We start from the raw sequence: 14,699 nt of genomic DNA, 5'->3' as shown, positions 1-14,699 counted from the left end.
ATAAAGATTTATAGACCTTAGAGGTAAATATTGACTAATGGGCAGCTTGGCTTAATGTTCACCTTGAAGGACAATAAATTGTGCTATTGATTGAAGCTAGATGTCAATATCTGTATTGTTGTAAACATTTTAATAAAATTATCTCCATAAAATATTCTCATTCTCAAGCCGATTCCCAGCCAGTCCGATTTTCGCCTGGCGAATGCGACGGCGCGGCGTGGCGGGCGAGCGGCTCGGGCCGAGGAGGGGAAGGCCGGGCGCCCGGCCGATTTGCGCTAAGCTCGGCTGGGGGCAAAATCCCACACCGGAAGGCACCGTTCGGCTCGGGCGGGCGCCGTTCGGCCGTCCGGGAGCTCGCGGGGCCGCGGCGGCGGAGGGCGGGTAGCACGGGGACCTACCCCGCCGATTGCCGGGAAGCTTTCCCGATGGGATCGCGGCCGCGCTCGGCCCGGGGAACTTGAACCGCCGTGTCGCGGGGACCCGAACGTGGCCGCGGCATCAAGCCGCGGGATGATGGCACATAATTAATTTGGGAGCATGCGTTCGCTTTCTCGTGAGTCAAGATCTTGTCAGAAGCTCAATGGAAACGAAATGGGTAGGAGGAGGCAGAGGGGAAGCCGGTTGCCCTGGGGAAAAGAGGGGAAGCGAGGGAAAGAGGGAGGCAAGAAAGGAGGAAAGCCGGTGCATGAGGTCCCCCCGCGCCTCGTCCGATCTGCTCCGTGCAGGACGCCAGCGCAGCTCTGCTCTCTCGTGGGCCAGGCGCCGTCCCGCCGACCGCCGCCTCGCAGGTGGCCGTCTCGCTCCCGTGTCCGCGGCGGCTTGTCCGTGCCGCGCCGCGAGGGAGGCAGCGCTCAGATAGCCGCACCTCGCCGGCTCGGGCGCCTCCGGCCCCTCTGCAGCTCTGTCCCGGCACTTCTGCAGCCCCAGGGTGTGGTTTTGCCCCCATCCTCTGCGTGCCAGGTCCCCCTCCCCGCACCCCGCTTTGCCAGGAGGTGCAGGGGTGACAGAGCGAGCCCTGGGCAGTACGTGGTCCCTGCCGGGGCTCCTCCTTGCGGCTCCTTCCACTGAGGAGGTGGATCCAAGCTCTGCTTCACCGTCTCCCCTTCCCAGGCTCCGGGGTTGAGGTGGCGCCCGGCAGCGTTGCCGTCTCCGGTGTTTCTGCCCGGCCGTGGCTGGCCCTGCAGGGTGCAAGCGGGGATTAAGCCTGGTCCGTGGTTATTCCATTTCTGGCCTGTATTGTACTATTATTACTAATAATAACAGGCACTAGCTGTGCAGTTTTGTGGCTCCCGAGGAGAGGCAAGAGCCCACCCATGAACACCCCTAATACTACCAGCTCCTAATTGTGCCGAATGGAGACGTGCGGGAGGAGTTCCCGGAGGCGGTGCGGGCAGGCGGAGTGGAGCAGGGCTGGGAGCATCCCCAGGGACCGCGGCAGTGAGGCGAGCGCCCTGTCGCCTGGCGCAGAGCTGGGGCCGCGCGCCCGGGTGGCGTTTGCTTCGCCCCGGCCCCGCTCCCAGGTCCTGTCTGTGTGTTTTCCCATTCCTGGCGGGCGCTAAGGAATGAGCCATGTCCCCCTGTCAGCAAGCTCCCCATCATAAACGGGCAGAGGCGCGGGTGGAAAGCCGGCCCTCGCCAGTACTCCAGCAAAGTCGTTTGCGGGCTAACGAAAGCTGCGCGGGCCGCGCTCGTGCGGGTCAAAGCACCGAGCAGCGCTGCGCTCCGGCTGCAGCGAGAGCTGGTTCTTGCAGCGTGCGAGGCAGCGAGGGGCCGGCTCGCTCCGCGGCGGGCACGCGCTCGGGGCCAGGCCTTTGGGAGCAGGGAATCAGGGCATTATCTGTGCCTGTGCATAAACCGGAGCCGGGTTTGCGCACGGAGCGTCTGCAGGCCGGCGGCCGTGTCCTCGTCGTAGCGGCAGGCAGCGCTGTGCTCCCGAGAAGCCGATTCTAGGTCAGCCACAAAAGGGATTTTTTTTTCTTTCCTTTCTCTCCTTTTTTTTGCGCCACACATTGCTGCAGGACCCGTGGAATCTAAAACTGCAGTTTTTGCGTCTCCAAAGGATATTGATTTTGGGGTAACGCCTTCATATCTCGCCCTTCAGTCGTGCTAAGTAGTGATGAGCTCAGCGGTTTTCACCGTGAGCCATTCCGGTGGGAATTTCAGCCCCGGGCTGAGGAGTCGTGCGGATGCTAGCAATTCCTCGCCGTGCCGCAGGTTACGGCGACTCGCTTCGCCCCTGCCCCAGGCGGATGGGCCGGGGCCGGGGCCGGAGCCCACAGCAGGGCCCCCTTCCCGGGCAGGGTCAGTGCAGGGTGACGGCAGGCGCGGGCACCTGATTGCAGGGCAGCCAGCGAAAGGGGGCTTTGCTCGGAGCACGGAGCGGGTGGAAAAGAGCGGGGGGCGCGTGAGCGAGCTCGGGGACGTCCCTGAGAAAAAGGGGGGACGCGGCAGCCCGTCGGGTCGCGCTAGACGCGGTCGCTCTGCAGGCAGGGCGTTCCTCCGAGGCCCGGCGCCCGGGCCGAAAGCGAGGAAGAGCGTCGCACCGCGCGTCCTCCCGGCCGCCCGGCTCCGCCGCGTCCCCCGGGGACCCGGGACCCGCGATCGGTCTCCCTGCCGCTGGCACTCAATCCCAGAAACAGCTGTCCAGAGCTAATTTATTTCCTAATGCTGCAGCAATGTTAATTTATAAATTACACTGGTAATTCGAGCTATTATTAATTTCAGATGGTGTAGGGCAAGCCTAATTAAAATATGACACCAATTGCCACACATATGTACCAAGGACTACCGTTTAAAATTTATAGGAATATTAAGTGTGACACTGGTCTCGGAGATGCTTTGCACAGTAATTATAGCATCTCAGCTGCAGGAGATCTGATAACGGCGACGGAGAGGTGCGAGAGAAAGGAAGGGAAAAGTTGCCCGCCTCCCCGTTCGGGGGCTCTTCGAAAGCGGCTCGTTCGGCCGCCGTAGCCCGATCGCCGCCGTTCCGCTTCTCGCTCCGCGCTCGTCGCCGTAACGCGGAGCGCTCGGTCCGACGCCGGCGCCTCGCCGGCCGGGAGAGGCGTGCTTCCGCGGGAGTGCTTCCAAGCGAATCGCGCTCTCGCGGGCGAGGCAGCAGCAAAGGCCAGGGGTTGAGCCTACCTGGACATCGGTGAGATATGGAGAAATACAGGTGGAAAAGAGGGGGCTGTGCAGGAATAAACTGGCCGTGCATTCATGTAAGGCGAGCAGCTGGATGAAGGAGAAGGCCGCCCGCCCCGTGGGCGCTGGGGACCTGAGCTATAGGGAACGGGCACGCCGGGCGGCCGGAGGGGTTTGTCGCCGACGGGCTCGGCCCCGGGTGGCGACGGCGGCACGGGGCGAAGCGGTCGCCCTACCCCAGCTGTGCTCTGCATAGCGTTGCGCTGGCTTTTTCCTCCTTCCTCACCTGTGGCACGGGGCGAAGCGGTCGCCCTGCCCCAGCTGTGCTCTGCGTAGCGTTGCGCTGGCTTTTTCCTCCTTCCTCACCTGTGGCACGGGGCGCTGGCTCTGACGAGCCGCTGTGCTCCCACCGCAGAGCGAGATCTAAGATCTCGTGCGAGAACGCGAGGCGGCCCCTGCGTGGAGGCCAGCAGCGGAGGCTCGCAGCGGCCACTGGCCCGCTGCTGAGCTGCCGTCCAGAGTTTTATCTGTCTCGAGTGGCCAGAGCCTCGGAGAGCTCAGGCTCTGCAGGGTCCGCGCGTCCCGAGAGGGAGTCAGAGAGTGCGTGGGCGATGACGGGGGGGGAATATTCCCAGCCGGCAGCCCGGCGGTCTCTCGAGGGCGCTCGAGGGGCCTCGCGAACCCGTTCCGCGTGGTCGGTGGCGGCGGGGAGCCGGAGGGCCGCGGGCAAGCGAGGTGGCTCACCGGGCGCTCCCTCTTCCCCCCGCAGCCGTGGGCTTCGTCAGCGAGGATGAGTACCTGGAGATCACGGGCATCACGCGGGAGCAGTCCGGGGTGTACGAGTGCAGCGCCTCCAACGACGTGGCGGCCCCTGTCGTCCGGCGAGTCAAAGTCACCGTCAACTGTGAGTAGCCCCGGGGCCGAGCCGAGGCCGGCGGCGGCAGTTTTCCGAGCGGGCGGCGTTTCTCCCGTTCGCCCCCGCCGCCCCCTTTTTGGAGCTCTGTCGCTTTCCGCCTCCTCCCGCGCTCTCGTCAAGCCGGCTTTTCAGCCCGCCGCGCGATGCTGTGCTGATAACCGCTGGGGAGAGGAAAGAAGCGAGCGGTAGATAGGGTTTTTTCCCTGAGAAAGAAAAGAAGAGAAAAGAGACGAGAGAGCGGCACAGCTCCTGCTCGGGAACCGAGGGAAAAGCACCCGTAAGGCCCTCGTGGATCCGGGGGGGGGAGGGCAGCGAGGGTGTCCCGAGGCGGCCGGGCGCTCACCGCGGGCTCCGTCTCCCCGCAGACCCGCCGTACATCTCGGACGCGAAGAGCACCGGGGTGCCGGTGGGGCAGAAGGGCATCCTGCAGTGCGAGGCCTCCGCCGTCCCCTCCGCCGAGTTCCAGTGGTACAAGGACGACAAGCGGTAAGCGCCCGGCGCGGGGCGCAGGCCCGCCGGGGCCGGAGGACGCCTCGGCGGGCGGATCGGCGTCTTTGGCCTTAGCCGAACGGCGTCGGCTAAACGGGCGCGTGCGGTCGCTTGCTTAGCGTGTTTCGGGAAGAAAGCGGCAGGCTTGGCGTACAAATGGGCAGATGTTTGCCTGGCAGATGAAAGGTTTTTCTAAGAAGTAGGTCAGATCGCAAGGGCCTCGGAAGCGGCCGGAGGAACGCGCTCGGACCGAGGGGCTCGGCGGTCGGAGCCCGGCGCGGGCGAGGGGGCGATAATGGAGATCTGGCACCTCCTGGGAGGAATTAGCTGGTCAAAGAGATGCCAGCGGGCGAAAGAGTAGAGCGGGAAGCGAGTTCAGGAATGTCAGAGCACCGAGTAAACGCCTGCCAGAGCTGCCAAGCGGCGCCGCGTGCCGGCCCGTCCCCGCTCCCGCGCGGGACCGGGTGCCGCTGGGAAACGGGCAACGGCCGAGCGGGGAGAGGCCAGCGGGTGCCCGGCCGTCGCGGCGCTTTCCCCCGAGGCCGTCCCCGTCACCTTCTCCCCTTGTCCCCTCCTGCCAGGCTGGCCGAAGGACAGAAAGGGTTGAAAGTGGAAAACGAAGCCTTCTTCTCCAGGCTGACCTTCTTCAATGTCTCCGAGCAGGACTACGGCAACTACACCTGCGTGGCCTCCAACCAGCTAGGAAACACCAACGCCAGCATGATCCTCTACGGTAAGGGGGGCCGCGCGTCGCGAGGGGGGCCGGGAAGGGGAGACGTCTGACGGCGAGGCCGTAGATGTCCGAGAGGCCCGCAGCGGAAAGGCGCGTTCGGAAGCGTGGGAGATGTGTTTTTTCTACCGATCGCGTCTGCCCCGGCGCGCGGGTCTGGAGCGCGCGGCGAGGCAACCCCGGGGGGTCTTCGCGCGCCGCGGCGTCGGGAATGGGCCGGGCCAGCCGGGCGGCGCGGGACGGGGACGACGGGGAGCCGCTCACGGCCGAACTCGGTTTCCCCCCGCCGCGTCCGTCGATTTCCTTTATCCCCGGGCATTCCCGCGTTCTCGCCCTGGAAGTAGCTGCCGGCCGTAAAGGTCTCCTAGCCTGCTCCGTCGAACGTCTTCTCCGGCTTGCCGGGCGGCGGGATCCGGCCGTTCCCGGCAGAGCCGTCTGCTCTCTTTGAGATCCCTTTCTGTCCGGGCTACCCTAAAATAGCTGTCGGGCGTGGGACTCGTTCCTCGGAGCGGGTGGCCGCCCCCCAAAGCTGTACGTGCGGAAGGCGTTCGGCCCCGTGACTTGCTTTCTGGGTCCGTCGCAAACGAAGAATTCGAGTCTGGCGTCGGGTTTTCGCTCGTCTCGGTCTGATAAGCAGCTAGCGGGGTTTATGGTGGAAACGGTCCTCCCGTTTCCGCGGGAGAAAGAGAGACGGTGCGGCCGAGTTTGTTTCCGATCTTGGGCTGGGTCAGAAACGTGATCTTAGGGGAGAACGCCTGAATTTGCGTGGAAGCCCGAGGAAGGGAGGCGGCCCGGCCCGGCCGAGAGGCGGGGCCCGCCGGGGAGCTCCCGTCCCCTCCGGATCCGAACGGACCTCCGAGCCGGGACCGCGGGTCGAATGCTCTCGTGCGGAGAGGTTCCCTGCCGAGGTCCCCGATAGCGGCGCGGGGCGCAGGGCGGGAGACGGCGGCCAGAAACGTGCCTTCGGAAGAGCAGGCTCGTCCTGCCTTTGACGACTTCCCTTGACACGCCATCTGCCGCGCTCGCGCCGGAGAATAAACGATCCCCGTGGCTCTGTCGGCTTGCAGGTTGTCTTTTCCGCTCCTGCGAAATATATATATTTTTAATGACTTTGCCAGAGGGACGTGGGAAGGTGCCGAGGGTGCGAAGGGGGAGAGGCTTTGTACCCTTATCTGGGAGCTATTTTCTCCGCGTGCCGGAGCTGCGATTAGAATGATGCATCCATCTGACACCGCTCACAGCCGGGAAGGGCCGTAATTGCTTGACGCATTTGTCAAGCCTCCGCGCGCGGCGGCGGGCGGGCGGCGGCGGCGGACCTCGTCCCCGGCCGCCGCCGCGGGGCGCTTCGCTCCCGGGCCGGGGGATGCCGGACCCCCTTAGCTCGGGAGCGAATCGTCCGGGAGACGCAGGGCCGGGGGACCGCTGTCCCACCGCCCCCCGACTTTGACGAAGGCGTCGTCGTCTTCCTCGCGACCCCCGTCGGGAGCCCTCCTTTTGCGTCTCGTCGGGGACTCGGGGCGCGCCGGTGTCGCCCCCGTCGCGTCCCGCGGCGCCGGCGCCCCGGCGAGGGAGGCCCGGGAAAGCACCGGCTCGGCGGTCGCCCCCCAGCGCCGGCGATGGCCGTGGGTGGCGTTAATAGCAGGCTGCGTTAAACGAACCGTGGAGCGGTGCGGAGCTCGGAATTAATCATAGCCGAGAGCGCTTGATGAAAAGCGCCAACTTCCTAGAGCCCTGAAGTCCCTTGCTATCGCTGACGCTTTCCTAGCGGGCACGTACTGTTTAATCCAGGCACGAGAGCCTGCGGAAGACGGCCCTTTCCGGAGGAGAGCCGGCGCCGTGGCGCGCCGGGGCCCCCGTCGGCCCCGACGCGCGGGCTCGGCCGACGGGTGGGAGCGTGTGTGAGGCTCCTGTAACGCTTTCAGAAAGGAAAGTATGGTGAAGAGAGTCAGGCCGTCGGTGCCTCGTGCCGGCCCGTCCGTAGGTGCTTCTCTGGCGTTCGTGTGCTTTTTGCGAGGGGAGGGGAACGTGGTCCCGGCCCGTAGCGCCGCACCCATACGTCCTCGTGGCTCGCGGCGTTCGCCCCGAAGGTGTCCGATGCGCTTGCAGCCCGCTGCCCTCCTCCCGGGCGTCCCGCGCCCCCGCCTCTCGCCCCGTGCGTCACGGTGTCTCTGTGAAGTCTTCCAAAAAACGTAATTTTGTCATTTTTTCTCTTGCGTTGTTTCCTCGCCTGCTTTTAGAAATAAGTGAGCCCACAAGCTCAACCTCCTTCCAAGGTCAGCGCTGCTCTTGCCATATGCGGCGTCCGCCGACCCCGCCTCTAGCCTCCCCGCCGCCCTGCCGTCGGCCGCCCGCCCGGTCCGGCGTGGCCCGCTCCCTGCCGCGGGCTCCGCGTGGAGAGCGGCGCCGTTTTTCGGAGGGCCGCCGGGGAGCCGGCGGCCGTCGCCGGCCACGCCCCGTCTCCCGGGCCTCCTCTCCGCAAAGCGCGCGGCTTCGACTCGGCGCGCTCGTTCGCATCGACGCGCAGGTCGCGCCGCGGCAGGGCGAAAGCCAGCGGTCCCGGGTTTGCTTTCGGCAGCCCCTGTACCTGCCCCCGCCCCATCCCTGCTTCCTCGGCGCGGGTGGCTGACGGCCCTCCCCGGGGTGGAGAGCCGCGGGGAAGAGCGCTCGGGACAGACGGGAGCAGAGGGAGCGCAAAAGGCGCCGAGAGGCCGCCAAAGCGAGGGCTCTTCTCCGCTTGGCCGCTAAAGCCCCGAGGAGGGAGACGGGGGGCTCCCGTGCCGGCGGCAGTCCCGCCCAACGTGAGGCCGACTCCGCGGTAGCCCGTCCGGCCGAGGGCTCGCTCCCCTCGCCTAGAAGCTGTGGCGGCCGGCTCGTGCGGCCCCCCGGCAAAGGCAAGGGGTGGACAAGGGCGCCTCATTCCCGCATGTGGAGCTCTGTCTTAGCTCGATGCCTTCATCCCCTGTTTTTCTTTGCCTTTCCTTTTTTTTTTTGCCCCCCGCTCCCGCACGGCTTCCCCGCGCGTCTGCTCCTCGCGCCTCCCTTTTGCTGCCCGGCTCTCGGGATTCGCGTCCGTAGCACCGAGGAAGCGCCCGCGGAGGGGAGCCGAGGGGCGCCGGAAGGGAGGCGGTCGCTGACCTTCCCGGGATGGTCTCGGTGAGGTCTGGGGTGGGGGGGCGTCCCGAAGGGAGCGTCCCCGGCAGAAAACGTGATCGAGAAGCACGGGGCTGGATGGATGAGACAGGCGTGGAGGCCACGCGGGCTTTGTTTAAATAGAAGGACCTAGCAAGGCGGCCACGACGCGTCCCGGCGCGGGGTCAGAGTGGCGAGCGCCCTGACGGCGAGGCCCGCGAACGGAGGGCCGTCCGGCGTCGGTCGGCGCGTTCCTTCGGCCGCCTTCGCTCTTCGTCACCTCTCACGTTCTGACGAACGTCGGCGTCGCGGCCGTGCCCGACACGTCTTTGCGAGATGGGGGCCGGGGTCTCTCGGAGCAGACGTCGCCCTTCCAGAGCTCCCTCTCGGAGGAGGCGGAGCTCTTTGCCCAAGCGGCACGTGTGCTTGTAGCCTCTCGGGTTATCTGCAGGGTGGGGTTCCCGCTGCAGAGTGTTGTTTCTGCGGCCGTTTGGGCTTTTCTCTTCCCCTCTTGTTAGGGCACGTTTGGAAGGAGGCGACCTTCCTCGTCCGTGCGGCGCCCCGCGCCGGGCCCGGCGGGCTCCGGCCGCGGAGATGGCGGTCGGCGGAGGAAGGCGCGTCGGGTTCATTCCGCGGCTTAGAGGAGCGCCGAGCTGGGAGCCCTTTCTGCGCCCGAAGCCGAGGATGCCGGGCTTTCCGGGGAGTCACGCGAGCGCCAGGGGTCCGCGCGGGCTGGGTGCGGCGCGGAAGCCCGGCGCGTCGCCGAGGCTCCTCGGGGAGCGTGGTGGAGGGGTGGTGAAGCCCCCGGCGTAGACCTCACGCTAGCAGAACCATCATCTGCCTTGCCGGTTGCGGCCCCCCAAATAGCTGGCTCGCTAAGTGACAAACGGCAGCGTCTTTACCTGGCGGGTAAGCCGTCATTAGGGTTGCCTGGAAACTATCGCCGCCTCTCTTTGCCGCCCAGCTCTGGGTAATTGGGGTCACAAATGACCCTGTTTTTCAGGAAGGTGGGCGCCTCCGTGGGCGCACGGGCGCTAGGCGGCGAGAGCCGAGCCCCTCGCCCGGCGCGTGCTCGCGGCGGCCTCGGCGATCCGGCCGAGGTCCTCGGGCTCGCCTCCTCGCCTTTCTCCCCTCGACCGCGCCGCGCCAGGGGGCCGGCGAGGCCCGGACGCCGTGGCTCGCCGAGGGCTGCGGGCGCCCGAGCGCGGAGCCGCGCCGCGGCGACGGCCGAGGGCCAGCCGGCACGTGCGTCCTTATCTTCTGCGTCCTGGGGTCTGTCTCGGCTCCTGGGGTTGCATCTTCCGCAGCGTGGGACCTCGCCGCGGCGTCCGCGGCTACGTGCGAGAAGACAAGTCCCCCGGTTAAAGAAGACTCCTCTCAAATGACGGCTTGGAGAAAGCCGTCAGCTAGCCGTTTCTAATCCGGTACGGATGTTTTGCGTGCGTAACGCTGTAACGGCGATGCTGGGCGATCCAAAGTCCGCTCTGTCGCGCAAGCCTGGGTGTATTACGTATACGCCCTTATCTTTACAGTTCGGAGGTGTAACGGCATCGGGCAACGAAGTCCGGGTCCCGTGACCGCCCCCAGTTTCCGTCGAGCCGGGCCGACTCGACGATAAACCCGTCCTTAGGGTCGTTATCCGACTCGCGTAGCGCCCGGCGGCGGGTCGGCCGCGTGTGCGCCGCCGCGTCTCGCTCGCGCGGTTCCCGCTTCGGCGAAGGGTTTCCTAAAGCTCGCACCCCGATTCCGCCTGGAAAGGGCGCGCCGCGTCTCGCTTGGTCTCTGCCCCCGACGGCTCCTCCGGGAGCCCTCCGCAGAGAGACGGTTTCCCGACGCAGGTTCGTCGCGTTTGTCAGCGGCGCGACCGGCACCGCCGCGAGGGCTCGGGGACGGCGGCGGCGGCGTGCCTGCCCGGGCGCACGGAGCGAGTCACCCTCTGCTCAGGCTCCGCTGCAAAAGTCTCTCTGGTTTTACCCCTTTCTTTCGTTATCGTCGCGGTCAGGCGCGTGGTGTGGAGTTTGCAGACGCGGTAGTTGTTGTTCTCGGGCTTCCTGTGAAATTGGCGGCTGACGCGAGCCCCTCTTTAGTCAGATCGAGGGCTATGGCCCCCGGTCGCTCCCCGGGATGCGTTTCGGAGACGTTCCCTGTCTCTGCGGCCCTTAGCGACGAGGCGAGCGCCGCGGGCCTCCCGGGCGGGTTCGGAGCTGCCGCCTCCTCGCCCTCCTTTGCCGTCCGCGCAGGTGAGCGTGGGGAGAGCGCGGCCCCCGGGGCCGGGCCCCGTTGCGGCGGGGCCGGTCCCCGCGCCGGCGGCCCTGGCTGGCCCCGTCGTGGGAAGGAGGAGCGGAAGTGTCTTGAGCCGGAGCTTTGCATTGCTCTTTTGCCTTAACCTTGACTTGTTCTTTAATTTTTAGAAGAGACAACTACCGCTCTGACACCCTGGAAAGGTCAGTAACACGGGGCCCCGCAACGTGAGCGCCCCCCCGGCTGCTTTTTTCCCCGAGCCTCCCTCCCGCCCCGGCCCCCGCCCCGCCTCGGCTCCAGCCGGGGGATCCGCCGAGCGGCGACGGCCGTCTCTCGTCCCGCGTCCCCCGAGCGCAGCCCGAGGCGCTCCATGGCGCGGCGCCGCGCCGCGCCGCGAGGTTCCCCGCGGCTCTCGGCGTGGCTGCGCTGCAGTCTCCGTTCTTAGCCGCCTTCAATTTAGGCGCCCTCTCGCCCGGGCTTCTGCAGCCCGGCCTCCTGTCTGGCGGCGTGGCGTAGCCGTCTCTTTGTAGGCTTCGCCCTCCGCGTGCCACGGCCTCCCTGCCTCCGCGTGTCCTGCTCACTCCTCCGCTGCTCCCTCCCCGTCGCCGGGAAGCCCCCGGGAGGGCTTTGCGGTCCCGTTCCCCGCGGCGCCGAGTAGCTGCGTCTTGTGGGAGGTCCCGCCTCCTCCGGGATGGTTTGTGCGCGGCCTCCGCCCTCGCGGTCTGGGACGCGGTCGGCACGGAGCAGAGGGCAAGCCTCTCGGCGGCATTATTAGGGGCGGAGGCGGCCGGCGCCGCGCTCGACGGCCGCGCGAGCCGAGCGACGGATCGACCGGCCGGGCCCGGCAGGGACCGGCGTCGTATTGTTTGGGGCACCTGTAGGCCTCCGGCCGGGGTTTTAATGCCGTCGGTGGCGAGATGTCGGGATGAGCTCTAGAAGCAGGGTGAGATTTGGAGATGGCGCGGAGCAAAAGCCGTGACCGTCCCCGTGCCTGCCGTCGGGCGCAGCTCGCTCGGAGCGAGGAGGTTTTACGGCCGCGTCGGCATGCCGTCCGCCTGAGCCGAGGCGGCGCTCGACGGCCCGCGCCGCGCGGAGGGGGCCGTGGGGCGAGGGAAGCCCTGCTCGGGTTTCGGAGGCGTCGCTCGATCCGACCTCCTCGCCGACCGCGCTGCAGCGGAGCGCCGGCCCGGAGGAGCTCGGGGGTCTCTCCCGAGCTCGGGGGTCTCGCGGTCCTCCCCAGGGTGGGCCGCGTAGCTCGCAGCGTCGGTCCGTTCTCGCCGTCCTTCTCGGCTGGGGTGTAGATTGGCCCTAAGGGGCAGCGCGCGCGGTCGGCTCCGCTCTCGGTTCGGCGCGGGTGGGGCAGGGAGTCGCCCAGAGAGGGGCCGGGAGGCGGCGGAGCGGGGTCCCGGAGCCGCGTAGGCGTGGGTAGACGCGCGGGGTCTTTCGCGTCGCTCCGGGTGCCGGGCCAGCTCCGGCACGGCCTTCCGGCGGCCGCCTCGACGAGCGCCGGGCCGTCCTCTGCCCTGACGGGACGGGACGGGGCGGGCTCCCGCCGGGCTTCCGGGGGCGGCGGCCGGGGGGTGCCCGGGCGGCCCTCCGTGGCTAACGCCGCGCACTCTCCGCTCCTCCCGCAGGCCCCGGCGCGGTGCACGACGGCAACAACGGCGCGTGGCGGCGAGCCGGCGGCGCGTGGCTGCTGCCACTCTCGCTCGCCCACCTGCTCCTCAAGTTTTGACCCGAGCGCCGGCCCGCGCGGTAGCGGCGGCCCCCGCAGCGGCGGCGAGCGAGCGCCGGATGAAAGAAGAAGAAGAAGAAGAAGAAGAAGAAGTATTCACTGTTTCAGAAAATAATCATAAGAATTGAGAGAGTAGCCGGCCAGGCAACCCGGGAGAGGGGGCGAGAGGAAAAAACGCACCGAAATGAGAAGAGAAAGGAATCCGGAAAGAACCCGAACGCCAGGCTTCCTGCTGAAGATGCAACGTGACCGAGTCTTTTTCTTTCCCGTTTTTGCCCCCTCCGTCACGCCCTCCCCATCTTTTCTTCGGCTCCGCGGCGGGCGAGCGCGCGGCTCCCCGGGAGCGGTCGGTCCGTTCGGGCGAAGGGCTTCGCCGCCCTCCGCGCGCTCGCCCCGCTCCGCCCCGCGTCTCGTTCTTTGGCGAAATTTCCCCGTTTTTTTGTGGACCGTGCTGCCATTTGTGTTCCTAAAATCACACAGCCATTTTTTTATATATATATATATATATATATATATATATGTATACACACACATCCTGCTTTACATATATATATATATATATATATATATACACATAGGTAGATAGAACTAAAAAGTTCCAGCGAGGATGCGAAGGCCGAGGAGGAAAGCGAAGCGGTCGCTACCCACGCGTTCATTGTACTACACGCGGACATTGTGAATAATAAGGGATTCCGAGTCATTCTTGGTTTTATTAATTATATTTTCTGATACGAGCCTAGAACTGTTAGTTCATAAAACGTGAACACGCAAAAAAAACAGAGCGAGGAAGGAAGACCGGGGGAAGGAGCGGAGCGAAGAAGCGCGCCGCCGCGGCGCGCGCCGCGGGCCCGCTCGCCCGGCGCTCCCGAGGGCCGGGGCGACGCTCGCCGCGCGTCCGGCCGGAGGCGGACGCTTATTCTTTTTGTGGGATATATATATACAGTATATATAAATATACATATATATATATATAAATTTTTTTTTTTGTTGTCGTTAGCGTTCTAGCCACAGTTTTCAGCAGGGTCCTTTTGCTGCCATTACTGCATGCTGTATATGGAGTTAGGTGCGTATCGGTCTTCTAGGAGACGACGGAGCGTCTCGGCGGACGCGCGACCGATTCCCGGGCGGCGCCGGGGGCGGGCGGGCGGAGGGAGCGGCGGCGTCTCGCCGGCGGTCGGGGGCGGCGTCCCTCTCGGTCGGCCCCGGCCGGGCGGCTCGGGGCGTCGGCGCGGCGCTGGCGGGAATCGGCGGGACCGAGGGAAAGGCCTCGATCTATATGGCTCCGTTTTATATATATATATATGTATATGTGTGCGTGCGTGTGCGTGTGTGTGTGTGTATATATATGTATATATATATAAGAGAAGGCGAACCGATCGGTCGCCGGCCGCCCCCCGCGACCCGGCCGTCGGCCGAATCCGACGCGGGGAAAAGCGACGCCCCTCGCTTTCGGCGGGGGTTTCTCCTTTTGTCGGTTTTGGGGCTTCGGGCTCGGTTTTTCATTTTTCGTTTCCCCCCTTCTCCGCGGACGGGAGCGGCGCGGAGGCGCCCGCCGCGGCGGCGGGGGCGCGCGGCTCGCCGCGGCGGCGAGGGGAGGGCTCTCTCTGCCTGTCCATTAAAACAATTGTTCCATGTGGCTGCTCCGTCTGCGTGTGGTGCTCATTGCCGCGGGGCCGCGCCGCGGCGTCCGCCGGAGGCGAGTCCGGGGAGGGCGGCGGGGCGCCGGGGGCGGGCGGGCGCATCGCGGGGCCGCGGCGCGCGGGAGTCGCCGGGGCCTCGCCGAGACCCTGCCGCCGGGGTGGGTCGCCGCCTCGGCGAGCGTCGCGGGGTCCCCCGGCGCGTCGGCGGGCGCCGGGCAGGCGTGCGCTCCGTCGGGGAGCCCGGGATGCCTCCTCTGCCCCGTTCGCTCCCCTCCCTGCGAGAGCCGAGCCGCTCCGGGCCCGAGCTCGAGGCGCGGCATCGGGGGGCGCGCGCAGGCGGGCGCGGGCGCGCGACGCCGCCGAGACGTATCCCGCGGCCCCGGCCGAAGACTCCGGGCTCCGTGTCCCGCGGCCGGGGAGGGCGTGCCGAAGGCCCGGAAAGACCCCTCGGCGTCAGGTAGGTGCTTAGGCGACGCGGCGCCTCCGTGCGAAGCGGTGAGATGCGGACGTGAAGTAAGGGCAGAGAGAAATCGTCGCGGGTCGGCAGGTCGGCGGGTCGGGGCTTTTCTCCCGCGATGCCTTTTTATGCTGATTTGGGGCCGCTTCCTCGACCTCCGTCAGAGTTCTTCAAGCGCAGCCTTACGCTTTGTCCTTAGAGCTGGGCTCGGGGTTTGG

The 14,699-nt window shown here is 66.6% G+C and overlaps 1 protein-coding gene across 3 annotated transcripts in view; it reads left to right on the top strand.

Annotated features, from left to right (window-relative positions):
• The window catches only part of LOC112981582 (protein CEPU-1), a 348,167-nt gene extending 334,147 nt beyond the window's left edge, over positions 1 to 14,020 (top strand). For 2 of the 3 annotated variants that reach the window (XM_064524307.1, XM_064524309.1), the window contains 5 exons: positions 3,914 to 4,048; positions 4,426 to 4,546; positions 5,131 to 5,282; positions 10,820 to 10,852; positions 12,284 to 14,020. In XM_064524307.1, coding sequence (XP_064380377.1) covers positions 3,914 to 4,048; positions 4,426 to 4,546; positions 5,131 to 5,282; positions 10,820 to 10,852; positions 12,284 to 12,384 — 542 coding nt within the window. In that variant the 3' untranslated portion in view covers positions 12,385 to 14,020. The remainder of the gene's footprint in view (positions 1 to 3,913; positions 4,049 to 4,425; positions 4,547 to 5,130; positions 5,283 to 10,819; positions 10,853 to 12,283) is intronic. The other variant, XM_064524308.1, reaches the window with a different exon arrangement.
• Positions 14,021 to 14,699: the final 679 nt, after the last annotated feature.

The sequence above is a fragment of the Dromaius novaehollandiae genome, chromosome 21, assembly GCF_036370855.1.
Source record: "Dromaius novaehollandiae isolate bDroNov1 chromosome 21, bDroNov1.hap1, whole genome shotgun sequence".
In the NCBI taxonomy this organism is placed as follows: domain Eukaryota; kingdom Metazoa; phylum Chordata; class Aves; order Casuariiformes; family Dromaiidae; genus Dromaius; species Dromaius novaehollandiae.
This window is presented reverse-complemented; position numbering and strand designations above follow the sequence as displayed.